The 15305-nt window shown below is 35.9% G+C and overlaps 1 protein-coding gene across 2 annotated transcripts in view; it reads left to right on the top strand.

Moving 5' to 3' along the window:
* Nucleotides 1-15305, top strand: part of LOC133334261 (cytosolic purine 5'-nucleotidase-like) — a 114342-nt gene that overhangs the window by 17962 nt on the left and 81075 nt on the right. Inside the window, exon 1 of one of the 2 annotated variants that reach the window (XM_061542561.1) lies at nt 5846-5963. The exons of the other annotated variant lie outside the window; for it this stretch is intronic. Within the exon in view, the coding sequence (XP_061398545.1) occupies nt 5890-5963 (74 nt within the window). The 5' untranslated portion in view covers nt 5846-5889. Of the gene's footprint in view, nt 1-5845; nt 5964-15305 lie in introns of those variants that run through there. 2 annotated transcript variants of the gene reach the window in all.

Raw genomic sequence — 15305 nt, 5'->3', positions numbered from 1 at the left:
TTAATGAATTTTTATACCCTACACAACTATGTTGTCAGGGTATTATAGCTTTGTGCAACCCCAAATGTTTGTAACGCCGCGAAATATTGGTCCTAGTATACCGATAGCCATATCTCGACTAGCTGAATCGATCTAGACATGTGTGTCCGTCCGTCCGTCTGTCCATTATAATTTGTAAACACGATACAGGCCACAGTTACGGACCAATCTTCACGAAATTTTGCATCTAGGATGGGTTCTGGCCAATGAAGACCTCTATTGTTTTTGGAAAAGATCGGTTAATATTTAGGGGATGAAATGGACCAAATACTAAATTTTTGTCGGTTTTTCTGGTCGCTCCAGAGGCCGCAATTATGGCCCAAACACCGCGAATTTTTGCATGGAGAAGGGGATCGGGCCAGAGAATAAGCATGCATGTTTTGATAAAGATTGGTCAATATTTAGCGGGTCAAATGGACCCTGACTTTTGTGTGAAAAATGAGATTTGTATTATATGGCATATATATTTACTCCTGGAGGATGTAAACCCCAGGAGTTGATAGAGGAGTTCCAAGAGGAGTGGTTGGCCTTTAAATTGAAACCAAATATAGTGATGTGGGAGTTAGAGTCAAATACTTACAGGTTCATATGTATTCAGATATTATTTAGTAATCCATTACCACATTAGAGGGAGAAATATCGCGCTGATGGCTTTGAAATTTTTCATGAAGTTCCAGTTATGGTCAAGAACAACGCCTACAATTTTCGGTGATGATCAGATTAAAATTTTGGGATGAAATGGACCGAAAAAATAATTTTTTGTGTGTTTTCGAGTAGAGTATAATCCGAAAATCACAACACAACCCACCGTGAAGGTAATCTGGACAAGTAATTAGAAGGACTGTACTGAATATTCGAAAAAAGTAAGGAAGAGGTGTTGTTAACCTTTAATCGGACAAGAGGGGGCAAATATTACTCAGACTCGGAATAAACATCCTCAGAAAGTTAGAGTTCGTGGTAGTTGTGTAGGGTATCGTATGGTCGGCCCCGTCCGACTATACTGCTCCGCTCACTGGTTTAAATTAAAATTTCCATTATGGCCAGTTCCGCAATTATTTCCTCTAAGCGTTATTTCAGGTCTGCTCATTTCCTCTATGTTTATTTTAAATACCACATTGTTTTCAGCTCTATAAAAATAGATATACCTATTTGTCATTTATAAAGTTCACACATCAGACGTCATAAAACGTCAGTTGTTATATACTCGTTTTATGTATCTTTGAAGCTACGCTCCAGTTGCTGTTGTTATTTCCTCTTTGCATAGATGTTTTGAAATTCTGTTATCAGTTTCCTTGATGCTAGACTAACTCGGAACTATATACAAACATAAATATGCATAGCAACAATAAAAAAAACCTGAAGGGGTACTCCCACCCAAAATTAACCCAAGACAACAGCTTATTCTCATACTTCTTTTCCATATCTTCTTCTTCTACATCTTAAAACAATCTCATAAATAATATTAGAAATTCAACAAAAATTACAACAAATGTATTCTGCATTTTTTTTCTCTCTCTGTTTTGAAAAAAGTTTGATGTTACGTTTCTGTATTGATGCTGTTGTTGTTGTTGTGAGCATAACAACACATAATGGAAACTTCAACAACATCGTCACAACAAATTTATTCTCGTTTTCTTCCCCAACAACTACTACTTGAATATTCTCAACTTGTCTGCAGTTATCTTTTGTGAATTCGTGAGTTGTGAGAATAAAGAAAAAAAAAACAAACAGTAAGGAAAGTTCCAAAGTCGGACGGGGTCGACTATATGATACCCTTCACCACTTTGGGTACATGCAAGACATGTTAATATCTACAATATTCTGTAGAGAGAACATACATAGAATTTTTGGAGGACCATTGAGATGGAATTGGGCGAAACTAAATGTGCTATCTAGATAGATATTTCAAGCAATTGAAAAAACCCCATACACATACCATTCTGAAATCAATGAAAAATTGCATGTCAAACGGACAGCCTTGGATTCCTTGGTGTACTTCGCAGACATTAAACTATATATAGGAGCTATGTCTAAATCTGAACCGATTTTAACAAAACTTCGCAGACATCAATCTGAACATTAAATTTTACTCAATCAGACAAATACTCAAAAAGACGAAACTATATATGGGAGACATATATGTAAATCTGAACCGATTTTCACAAAACTTCGCAGACATCAGTCTGCACCTAATTGAGTACCCTGTGCAGAATTTTGTCAAAATCGGACAAATATTGGGAGTTTGGTGCAGCATTCACATAAAATCGGACGAAACTCTATATGGGAGCTATATCTAAATTTGAACCTATTCCAACAAAACTTCGCAGACATCAATCTGAACGTAATTCAGTGCGCTGTGCAAGATTTTGTGTCAATTGGACAAATATTGGGAGTTTAGTGCATCATTTACATAAAATCGGACGAAACTATATATGGGAGCTATATCTAAATCTGAACCGATTTTAAGAAAACTTCGCAGACATCAGTCTGGATCTAATGCAGTACTCTGTGCAAAATTTTGTCCTAATCGGACAAATGTTGGGAGTTTGGTGTATCACAAAAAAATTGGACGAAACTATATATGGGAGCTATGTCTAAATCTGAACCGATTTTAACAAAACTTCGCAGACATCAGTCAGCACCTAATTCAGTACTCTGTGCAAAATTTTGTCTCAATCGGACAAATATTGGGAGTTTAGTGCATCATTCACATAAAATCGGACGAAACTATATATGGGAGCTATATCCAAATTTGAACCTATTCCAACAAAACTTCGCAGACATCAATCTGAACGTAATTCAGTGCGCTTTGCAAGATTTTGTGTCAATTGGACAAATATTGGGAGTTTAGTGCATCATTCACATAAAATCGGACGACTCTATATATGGGAGCTATATCTAAATCTGAACCAATTACAACAAAACTCTGCATACATAAGCATGCACCTGATTCAGTGCGCTGTGCAAAATTTTATCCCAATCGGACTAATATTGGGAGTTTGGTGCACCATTTACCTAAAATCGGATGAAACTATATGTGGGAGCTATATCTAAATCTGAACCGATTTTCCCCAATTTCAATAGGGTTCGTCCTTGGGCCAAATAAGTGAACTGTGCCAAATGTCATCCAAATCAGATCATAAATGCGACCTGTACTTTGTTAACAAAAATTATAGGATCCATGAGAATCCATAACTGGATCCTAATGGAAAATTTCAAAACGATTAGCTCTATATTTTCGCCTTCTAGTGTGATAATGGGTTACTAAATAATATAAGAATACGTAAGCACCTGTAAATATTTAAGTGTAGCTCCCACTTCCGAGTACATACAGCTTTACAATTGTTATCGATATAAAGATCAACCACTCATCTAGGATATACTATCAACATCCTTCAGGAGTAAATATATACACCATAGAATAAAATTGTTGTCATTTTTCACACAAAAGTCAGGGTCTATTTTAACCGATCAATATGACCGATGTATATCAAAACAGACATGTTTATTCTTTAATCCGATTCCCTTTTCCGTGTAAAAATTCGACATGTTTGTGCCATAATTGAGGCCTCTGGAGCGATCAGAAATACGGACCAAAATTAAGTATTTGGTTCATTTCATCCCCTAAATATTAACCGATCTTTCCCAAAAATATAGGGGTCTTCATTGGGCTGAACCCATCCTACATGCAAAATGTTGGGAAGATTGGTTCATAACTTTGGTCTGTATCGCTTTTACAAATTATACATGTCTAGATCGACGGACATACATGTCTAGATCGACTCAGCTAGTCGAGATATGACGACCGGTATACTAGGACCAATATTTCGCGGTCCTGACAACATAGTAGTGTAGGGTATAATAATATTTTGAAGTTTTTTTCTTTACCAACCACTGTGCCACTCTATGCAAATTTGTCTCTGTACTCTCTAGCCCATGGCAATTATTGTTGTTGCTGCTGCTTTTTCATCATAATAATATAAAAACAATGTCAATGAAAACATCTAATAAACAAACAAAATAAAGCGGGTCGCAGACATTCGTCGTCGTACGAAAGGTGAACGCGCAGCGGCGACACTTTGATTGTTATCAACAATTTTGCCGAGTTATTTATGGAGGAGGGATTTTTCCAAACGGATGTCAAAAGAACCCATACATCATCCCCTAACCGATTTTTTAAAAATACTTCTTTTCAATGTCTAGGCATGGATTTTTTGAAAATATTTTTTAAGCTCGTAATATAGGTCTGGATTATTTAAAAATATTTTTTCAAGTCGTAATATAGGCGCAGATTTTTTAAACATTTTTTTAATGCATTTTTTCTCCCTGTCTAAGAAATACCTCTACCGGAATTAACTCCCATTTTTACTCGTTTTAATTCACATACCTCTCCATTCAACAAGTAAAATATGTTTGTTTTGCACTCTTCTCCAAATGCCCACCCACAATAACCCAACAAACTAGTGACTAGTTCAGAGTTGAACAGAATTAAATTGAGAGTAAGTGTATGAGAGCGTAAGTGAGAGATCCCATTCAAAAATGATTGACCAAGAGAGAAGCAAAGAGAATACGTGTTTAGCCATCACCGCTATCGTACTATTTTGTGCATTAGTGGACTAGTTACTAGTCTCTCCCTCTCTCTCTCTCTCTCTCTCTCTCTTCACTATCTACACGTCATTGAACACCAATATTTGCAATTTCTTACTACATCGAGATGATAACACAGTTGTTTACTTAAGAGAGTAAGGGAAAAATAATGTAAATAAGCCAACAACAACAAATTCAATGTTATCTTTTGAGCTCCCTGCGATTGTCTCTGCTGGTCCGTTAGTCTCTTGGAATGCTCTTTTAATGAAGAGCGGGCGTATAATTAAATAATCCCATGCATCGTTGTTGGATGGATGAATGGCAAATTTTGACATGACGTGTTTGTTGTTGCTGCTGCTAGGGAAGGTGGTCGGGTGGTGGTTCGGTGATGGTGATAAGAAAATCCACTGATAAGATATTGATAATCAGTCGTCGTCGACAACAATAAGAGTGTTTGTGTGACAAAACAGAGCAGTACTAATTCGCATTGGGGGCAATGGCAAATATTTATTATTATTATTTTTTTTTTAATTTCCCTCATTGAAATTTTAATAACAAATATTGAAAATAAATACAATAAATCGTCTGAAATAACAACAACCATAACAGTGGCGACAAAATAGACAAATAATATTAATAAGAAAATGTCTGATTTTTGAAAAGAATTAATTCGTATTTTCTTCATCATATGTAAATTGTTCGGCCTGCATCTCAGCAAACGGTTCAGTTGTAAAGTGTTGGTCGATCGCAATCAACGTGGGCTCACATTTGTAATTAAAAAATTAAAAAAAAAAAATAATTAAAAAAATAAAAGATTGAAAAACAACCTCTGAAATATAAAATATTGTTGCAAGGAAAATAAGTGCAAATATTTTGCATTAAAAACCAATTGCATTTAAAATTAAATAATTAATTAGAAAAGTGTGTTAATTTTTTTGCAAAAAAAACCTAGTTAAATAAAAATAACGTTTACTTTTAATTTCATATTATAAACATTAAAATTATTTTGCAATAATAAGAACCCCACGATTTTCTTTTGGTTTTGATTTGAACATTGAGTGATTTTTTGTTGTCAAAATGCCCGAAATTTCGCAAGATGCCTTTGAAATTTTAAATCCCGGTTTAGTACCCATATCACCAACTGAACTACGTTCTCGTTCCAATTCTTTAGTTAAAAATCCTTCGACATTAACAACAACAACCCCCTCATCACCGGTCAGTGAACAATTTCGTGATCGTACTGCAACGTTTGGTGAAACCGATATGGATCAATCAATTATCAATGGGCTATCGGCCTTAGATGGCTCTCATCGTTATAAGCGTGAATTGGATCACAGGTAACTATTTTAGTTTAGTTTTTTTTTTTTCAATTAGGTGTCATGACATTGGTTAGCCAACTTAATAATAGGAATTTGTAATTAGTGTGAAATTTGATGAATAAGATGAAAAGAGTAAAATATTTAAACAAACACAAGGAAGTGATAAGACAGTAAAAAACACATACACGATAATATAATGAAATAATTAAACAAATATTTTTATATCAGTTTTTTGTTATAATTTTTTTTAAACTACAAATAAAGTTTATTTTAAAAAAATATTTTTTACGGTGGAATTATAAGCCTGGAGTTTCCAAAAAATAGTTTTAAGCTCGTAATATCGGCGTGATATTTTGAAGGTCGCGTAGATTTTAAAGACTATTTTTAAAGATTTTTTTAAAATATTTTAAAGAGATTAAAAAAAATTCTAATGTCGTAATATAGACGTGGATTTTTTTAAATATTTTTTAAGATCGTAAAAAAATGTTTTCAAGTGGGGATTTTTTTTAAATTATTTTTTTCAAGTGGGATTTTTTAAAAAAATATTTTTTCAAGCGTGAATTTAAAAACAACATATTTTTTCAAGTGGGATTTAAAAAAAAAATATTTTTTTCAAGCGTGAATAAAAAAAATATTGTTTTCAAGTGGTATTTAAAAAAAAGATATTTTTCAAGCGTGAAATTTTTTTTTTAAATATTATTTTCAAGTGTGATTTTTAAGAAAATATTTTTTCAAGCGTGAATTTTTTTCAAAAATATTTTTTGCAAGTATGACGTTTTTTAAAAAAATATTTTTTCAGGCGAGTATTTAAAAAAAAAAATTTTTTTGAGAACTTTTTATATTTTTGAGAGATACAAAGGTACCCCTATTTTGAGTATTTACCCAATAATTGGGTATAAACTCACTAACTGCCCCCCATATAACCGTACCTCCCGATCGGCAGTTAGTGAGTTTATACCCAATTTTTGGGTAAATACTCAAAATATGGGTACCTTTGTATGGGGGCTACCAGTAAACGTGGACCTACATACATAAAATTTTGCATGGACATTTGGTACCCAACAAGAACACTCTGTGCCAAATTACAGCCAATTTGGTTGTAAAATGTGTCTAATAGGCAAAAAATACCTTAAATCGGGAGATACGGTTATATGGGGGCTATATCAAAACTTGGACCCAGGGACCCCATGTTGGATTTCTATATTTGCTTTGTCATTAGAAACATGTGTGCAAAATTTTGGCTAAATTCGGGTATTTACCCAAGTATTTAACCACGTCTTTACCCGCAAATGGGTATTTACCCACCCCTTGGGTATTTACCCACCCCTTGGGTATTTACCCGGTAAATACCCGGTAAATACCATCTCTAGCTATGTGGCTTTACAAAGGTCGTACGTTGATAACTTGTATTTATTCCGCCCTAATGCGAAACTTACATATGCGAATTAAATTCTTAGACCATCAATCTCGAAAGAGTATAAATAATCACTATTCATTCTAAATCGATTTGATAACAGAAACCCGGAAATAGGGTGCAAGATGTTGTATTACCGATTCAATATAGTAAATACCCAAATAAATACCCACAAATGGGTATTTGCCCAATTTACCGGGTATTTACCCAATTTACCGGGTATTTACCCTTTGGGTATTTACCCACTGCCCATCTCTACACATAGCCCAATATGCTTAACCAACGGCGAAACGCGTCGCATAATGGTGGGTACGTAGGTTCTTCTCCTGGCTTTCCTTTTCATTGCAAAACTTAGATCATCAAGCTCGACTCGAAAAAGTATAAATAATCACTTAAAAAATATTTTTTCAGGCCTGTTTAAAAAAAAAAAATATATATATTTTTTGAGAACATTTTATAGGCGTGGATTTTTACAAATATTTTGAGATCCTTTTATAGACGTATTTTTATACCCTACAAAACTATGTTGTCAGCCCGCCTTTAAGTATGCCGATCGTCATATCTCGACTAGCTGAGTCGATCTAGACAGGTGTGTCCATCCGTCCGTCCGTCCATTATAATTTGTAAACACGATACAGGCCACAGTTATGAACCCATCTTCACGAAATTTTGCATGTAGGATGAGTTCTGGCCAATAAAGGCCCCAATTGAATTTGGTAAAGATTGGTTAATATTTAGGGGATGAAATGGAAAAAAACCTAATTTTTGTCGGTTTTTCTGATCACTCCAGAGGCCGCAATTATGACCCGAGAATCGGGGATCGGGCCAAAAAATAAGCATGCCTGTTTTGATAAAGAATGGTCAATGTTTAGCGGGTCGAATGGACCCTAACTTTGGTGAAAACGACAAAATTTTTATTCTATGGGTATATATATGCCCCTGAAGGACATAGACCCGAGAAGTTAATAGTATATCCAAGAGGAGTAGTTGACATTTATATTGATACCAATTATTAAGCTACACTTAAATATTTTCAGGTGTTTACCTATTCATATATCATTTAGTAACCCATTACCACACTAGAGGGCGGAAATATAGCGCCGATCGCTTTGAAATTTTCCATGAGATTTCAGTAGTGGTGGTCAAGGACAACGCCTATAATTGTCGGTGATGATCAGATAATAATTTTGGGATGAAGTGGACCAAAAACTTAATTTTTGGTAAGAGCCACCTATAGGCGTGGATTTTTTTAAAAATATTTTTTACAAGAAGCATATAGTTAGTAGTATTTTTCGAAGGACCTATGTATATGCGTCGATTTTTATACCCTTCCCACACTGTGGTACAGGGTATTATGTCTTTGTTCATATGTTTGTAACAGGCAAAAGAAAACGAGATAGACTCATGGTTTCTTTTAAGAATATGCATAGAATAACTTTCTGAGTTGATTTTTTGCATGTCCGTCCGTCTGTCGGCCCATGTTAAATTGTAAAACAGGTCGCATTTTTGATTCGAATTGTATGAAATTTGGAACAGCTCATTTATTTGGCCTAAGGACGAACCCTATTGAAATTGGGAAAAATCGGTTCTGATTTAGATATAGCTCCCACATATAGTTTCATCCGATTTTATGTAAATGGTGCACCAAGGTACTTATATATCATTCGATTTCAACGAAATTTGGCATAGCGTACTGAATTAAGTCTAGAGTGATGTGTGTTAAAATTTATGGCAATCGGTTCAGATTTAGATATATCTCCCATATACATTTTCGTCCGATTTTATGTAAATGGTGCTCCAAAGTCCCTATATATCCTTCGATTTCCACGAAATTTGGCATAGCGTACTGAATTGAGTCTAGAAAGACGTGTGTTAAATTTCATGGCAATCGGTTTAGATTTAGATATAGCTCCCATTTATAGTTTCTTCCGATTTTATGTAAATGGTACACCAAAGTCCCTATATATCCTTCGATTTGCACGAAATTTGGCACAGCGTATTTAATTAAGTCTGGAATAATGTGTGTTAAGTTTCGTGAAAATCGGTACAGATTTAGATATAGCTCCCATATAAGTTTTCGTCCGATTTTAGGTAAATGGTGCACCGAAGTACTTATATATCATTCGTTTTCCACGAAATTTGGCATAGCGTACTAAATTATATCTAGAATGATGTGTGTTAAATTTTGTGAAAATCGGTTTAGATTTAGATATAGTTCCCATATATATTTTCGTCCGTTTTAAGGTGCACCAAAGTCCCTATATATCCTTCGATTTGCACGAAATTTGGCATAGCGCACTGAATTAAGTCAGGAATAATGTGTGTTATGTTTCGTGAAAATCGGTTTAGATTTAGATATAGCTACCATATATATTTTCGTCCGATTTAAGGTAAATGGTACACCAAATTCCCTATATATCCTTCGATTTGCACGAAATTTGTCATAGCGTACTGAATTGAGTCTAGAATGATGTGTGATAAGTTTCGGTTCAGATTTCGATATAGCTCCCACATATACATATATATTCATTCGATTTTACATAAACGGTGCATTAAACTAAAATTTTTAACAGTGCGGCGTACCGAATAGTGTGTATCAATTTTCCTATAAATCCTTTTCCATTTATTTGTCTCATGGTACACAGACGACTCCGAATCTCCTCGAATAAAATAAAATTTATAATAGGTTGCAGAAAGGCATGAGTGTGTTCCTTCGAGGGAAACATTGACATGTTATTGTATGGATACCTATGTAAAATAAACCCAAATTGGTTAAGGGTATCATATTGTCGGCCCAGTCCGACTTTACTACTTCCTTTACTGGTTTAATGTCGAATTATAGGCGTAATTTGTTATACCCTACACAGCTTTGTGCAGCCCCAAAAGTAATATTGGCCGCGAAATATTGGTCCTAGACCCATCTTTAAGTATACCGATCGTCATATCTCGACTAGCTGAGTCGATCTAGACATGTGTGTCCGTCCGTCCGTCTGTCCATTATAATTTGTAAACACGATACAGGCCACAGTTATGGACCAATCTTCACGAAATTTTGCATGTAGAATGGGTTGGGGCCAATGAAGAACCCTATTGTTTTTTGAAAAGATCGGTTAATATTTAGGGGATACAATGGACCAAAAATTTTATTTTTGTCGGTTTTTCTGGTCGCTCCAGAGGCCGCAATTATGGCCCAAACACCGTGAATTTTGAAGAAGGGGATCGGGCCAAAAGAAAAGCATGCCAGTTTTGATAAAGATCGGTCAATATTTAGCGGGTCAAATGGACCCTGACTTTTGTGTGAAAAATGACAAAATTTTTAACCTATAGCGTATAGATTTACCCCTGAAGGATATAGACCCAGGAAGTTGATAGTATACCCAATAGGAGTGGTTGACCTTTAAATTGATACCAATTGTCGTATGTACTCGGATGTGGGAGTTACACTTAAATTTTTACAGGTGCTTACGAACTCAGATATTAGTTAGGAACCCATAACCACACTAGAGGGCGGAAATATAGCGCTCATCGCATGGAAATTGTTCACTAGTATCCGGGTATGGTCAAGCACAACACCTATAATTTTTGGTGATGATCAGATAATAATATTGGGATGAATTGGGCCGAAAACGTATTTTTTTCGAGTCGATCTACAGTCCACAATTGAAAGCCAAACATCACAAAACAACCTACGTTGAAGGGAATCTGGACAAGTAATTAGAAGGACTGTACTGAATAGTAGTAATATTTGTTGACCTCTAGTGGGTCAAGAGGGTGCAAACATCGCGAAATATTGCCCATGCTCAGAATGTGGTGCTACAGAAAGTTAGATGTTCATGGAAGTTGTGTAGGGTATCATATGGTCGGCCCCGTCCGACTATACTGCTCCGCTCACTGGTTTTAATATTTATTTCAGGTTGAATTATAAGCGTGGGTTGTTTAAAAATATTTGAATTTTTTACAAATATTTTTTCAAGCTTGAATACATAGGTCCTTTAGCCATAAAGGACCTATGTATAGGCGTGGATTTTTCTAAATATATTTTGAAGGCCAGTTAAAATTGTTGTAATTTTATTAAATTTTTTTGTTTTAATTTTTATGTTTACAAGATAAGCAGTCCTTAAATTTTATATTTCTGTCAAAAATATTTCTATCAAAAAAGAAAAAAACTATGATTCGACATATTCCAGCTGTGGCACATAATAAATCTAAATTTTTGAACACAATAACACAAAATCAAAGGATATTTTTAATATTGACACATACCCCCACATATGTATGTACATATGTATGTTTATTTGTTTGTGTAGAAATTTTAAATCTTGGGATAAAATTGTCATATTTGTTCAGAAATCTACATGAATTTATGATAACTGAATAATGTCTGTCCTTCGATGTATGTACGTGTGTGTCTGTGTGTGCGAGTCTGTGTAGGTTTATATCAAAGCGATTAAATATTCTGATTTTGATTTATTTACAAAAGGATTTAAACTAGATTTACAGATTTTTTACAATGAAATACACAAAGTCACAATAACTGCAAAAAGCAACAACAACAACAATGTATATAAAACTTATAAATTCCTACCAATATCATCTGATTATTATTTATTATTTTATTAACTCAAAAATTTTTAAATAACATTTCTATAAATTATTGCAATACTTTGATGCCCCAACAGTAGCAGCAGCGGGGTATACTACCTATCATTTTTTTCTATTCCGATTTAATTTTTAATCTCTCTGCACAGTTGCAGTTTGTTATCTATCTCCCTTGCTTTTTATTGACAATTTCCCTATCAATACAAAATTACCCCCTATGTATATTTCATTGTCTGAAAATATGTATAGATTGCAAATATTTTTTTTTCTTCAGATTTCAATATCAGCAGTTACTGTCGTATTTATATTTACATTGAGATGAGCAGGCATTGTCGTCTTTGAGTGTGTGTGTGTAAACACAGAATCTTTGCAAATATAAACACTTTTAGGTTACTTAGCAAAGGCAGGGGCCAACAGGGGGACGTATAGGTAGACAGACATCCCCTCATTACATACATATTTTAGGAAAAGTAATAAGTAAATATATTTATTTTTCTAGTTTCTAGGAATCTTCAAAAATATTTCTTAAAAAATCCACGACTTCTAGTAAACTGAAAAAAAATATTTTTTAACCAGTGAGCGGAGCAGTATAGTCGGACGTGGTCGACCATATGATACCCCACACAACTTCAACGAAAATCTGACTTTCTGTGGTCCTATATTATAAACATGGGCATTATATCGCGATATTTGCACCCTTTTGACCGACTAGAGGTCAACAAATATTACTAATATTCAGTACAGCTCTTCTAATTACTTGCCAAGATTCCTTTCATCGTGGGTTGTGTTGTGATGGTCGGCTTTCAATTGTGGCCAATAAAGCCCTGTGGAAAAAAACACAAAAAATAAAGTGTTCGGTCCACTTCATCCCAATATTAGTATCTGATCATCACCGCAAATTATAGGCCTTGTCCTTGACCATACCTTGATCCTCATGGAAAATTTTAAAGCTATCAGTGATATATTTCCGCCCTCTAGTGTGGTAATGTGTTACTAAATAATATCTGAATACGTAAGCACCTGTAAATATTTAAATGTAACTCCCACATCCGAGTACATACGACAATATAGTTGGTATCAACACCTCTTGGATATACTATCAACTTCTTGTGTCATTTTTCACACAAAAGTCAGGGTCCATTTGACCCGCTAAATATTGACCGATCTTTATCAAAATAGGCATGCTTATTCTTTGGACCGATCCCCGAATCGCTATGTTTGGGCCATAATTGCGGCCTCTGGAGCGACCAGAAAAACGGACAAAAATTAAGTATTTTGTCCATTTCATCCCCTAAATATAACCCGATCTTTACCAAAAAACAATAGGGGTCTTCATTAGCCAGAACCCATCCTACATGCAAAATTTCGTGAAGATTGGTCCATAACTGTGGCCTGTATCGTGTTTACAAATTATAATGGACAGACGGACGGACACACATGTCTGGATCGACTCAGCTAGTCTAGATATGACGATCGGTATACTTAAAGGTAGGTCTAGCACCAATATTTCGCGGCGTTACAAACTTTTAGGGCTGCACAAAGCTATAATACCCTGACAAAAAGGTTGTATGGGGTATAAAATTCGACGACTTCTAGGAACCTGCAAACATACTTACTTACTTAGCTGGCTTGTTACAGAACGGTTGTTCCATAAGCCGAGCTTAAGAAAAGATTTCCAAGCGCGTCGGTCTTGTGCGCATCTCCTCCAATTTGAAAGACCACATTCCAAGATGTTGTTTTCTACTTGGTCTTTCCATCTGATTCGTGACCTTCCCCATCTACGGGAACCATCAGTAGGCTCGCTTTTACATGTCTTTTGACGTGGGGCTCTCTCATTCATTCGCACAACATGGCCTAGCCACCGTAGTCGCTGCAGCTCAATACGACTTACTATGTCGATGTCCGCGTATAAATTGTAAAGCTCGTGGTTCATTCCACGCCGATATTTGCCGTCGACGCAGATCTGCCCGTAGATCTTTCGGAGAATTTTTCTTTCAAACACCCCAAGAGCTTCCTCATCTGCATGCTTCAGATCCATATAACAGCTCGGGTAGTATTAGCGTCTTGTAGAGTGTGAGTTTGATCTGGAATGAGGTGGCCTTTTTGAATTGAATTGCTTACTCAGACCATAGTAGCATCTGTTGGCCAAAACAATCCTTCTCCAAATTTCAAAACTGAGGACATTCGTTTTATTTATGGCGGTACCAAGGTATATAAAATCTTTAACTACCTCGAAGCTGTAGTTGTCAAGTTCCACAGTTGGTCCGAGTCTACTGGACGTCTTGCGCGTTGGACTTCGCGCCGTTTACTGCCAGACCCACTTTGGCAGACTCCTTCTCAATTTGTTCAAAGGTGACTGTTACCGCTCGCAATGTTCGACCCATTATATCGATGTCATCGGCGTAGGCGAGTAACATATGATGTTTGGTGTACAGCGCCATTTCTGTTCACCTTTGCATCTCGTATAACCTCTTCCAGCAGGATGTTAAAAAGATCACACGACAAACTGCCACCTTGTCTGAATCCTCGTTCGATAGATCCTTTCCGACTTTAACTGCTGACCTTGTGCCACTTAAAGTTATCCTGCATAGCCGTATTAAGTTTGCATAAATATAGAACGTAGCCATGGCTTTAAACACCTCTGAATGGATAGGGCTGTCGAATGCGCCTTTATAGTCGACCAATAGGTGGTATGTGTCGATGTGTTTTTCATGGGTCCATTCCAGAATTTGGCGAAGAGTGAAAATCTGGTCAATGGTGGAATTGCCAGGTCTGAAGCCGCATTGTTATGGCAGCTATAATACAGTGCGTAATCGTCGGATTTACTTACGCCTGTCCCTTTCCATCGCATTTTCTGTAAGGCAATAATGTCGGCTATGTACTTCCTGAGTTCATCAGCCAAGGCGAAATCTGCGCCTGTTCTGTACAAGGTGCAGATTCGCAGATCGGGGTCCTTTATTCGTTTGCAGGGGTCAACATTAAGAAGGTTAGTTTTTTTCTTTGCTTTTTCCTAGTAGGAGGGGTTTTCCGAGTGTGGGCTACTAACCCGACGCCTCAACCCATTTTTTATAGTTCTTATGGGTGAACTCGGGGCACATATTAGCTCATTATTTCAATGATTGATGAAAATAGTTACCCCAGGTGACACCACCGTGATGTCAGTGTCCACAATTGAGATCCAATAGGGACCAAGATAAGCCTGGGCATCGCCATGTTAAAGCCAATCATAGCCGTTGCTTGGTATCTATCATCCCCCACGCCACCTTTAAAAATATATTTTTAAAAAATCCATGCCTACTAGGAAGCTTCAAGAATATTTTTTAAAAATCCACACCTTCTGAAATCAA

The sequence above is a fragment of the Musca vetustissima genome, unplaced genomic scaffold, assembly GCF_032173495.1.
Source record: "Musca vetustissima isolate MV318-11 ecotype Yass unplaced genomic scaffold, APGP_CSIRO_Mvet_v1 utg30844, whole genome shotgun sequence".
Taxonomy (NCBI): Eukaryota; Metazoa; Arthropoda; class Insecta; order Diptera; family Muscidae; genus Musca; species Musca vetustissima.
The sequence above is the reverse complement of the archived record's forward strand: the minus strand, read 5'-3'. Positions and strand labels throughout refer to the sequence as shown.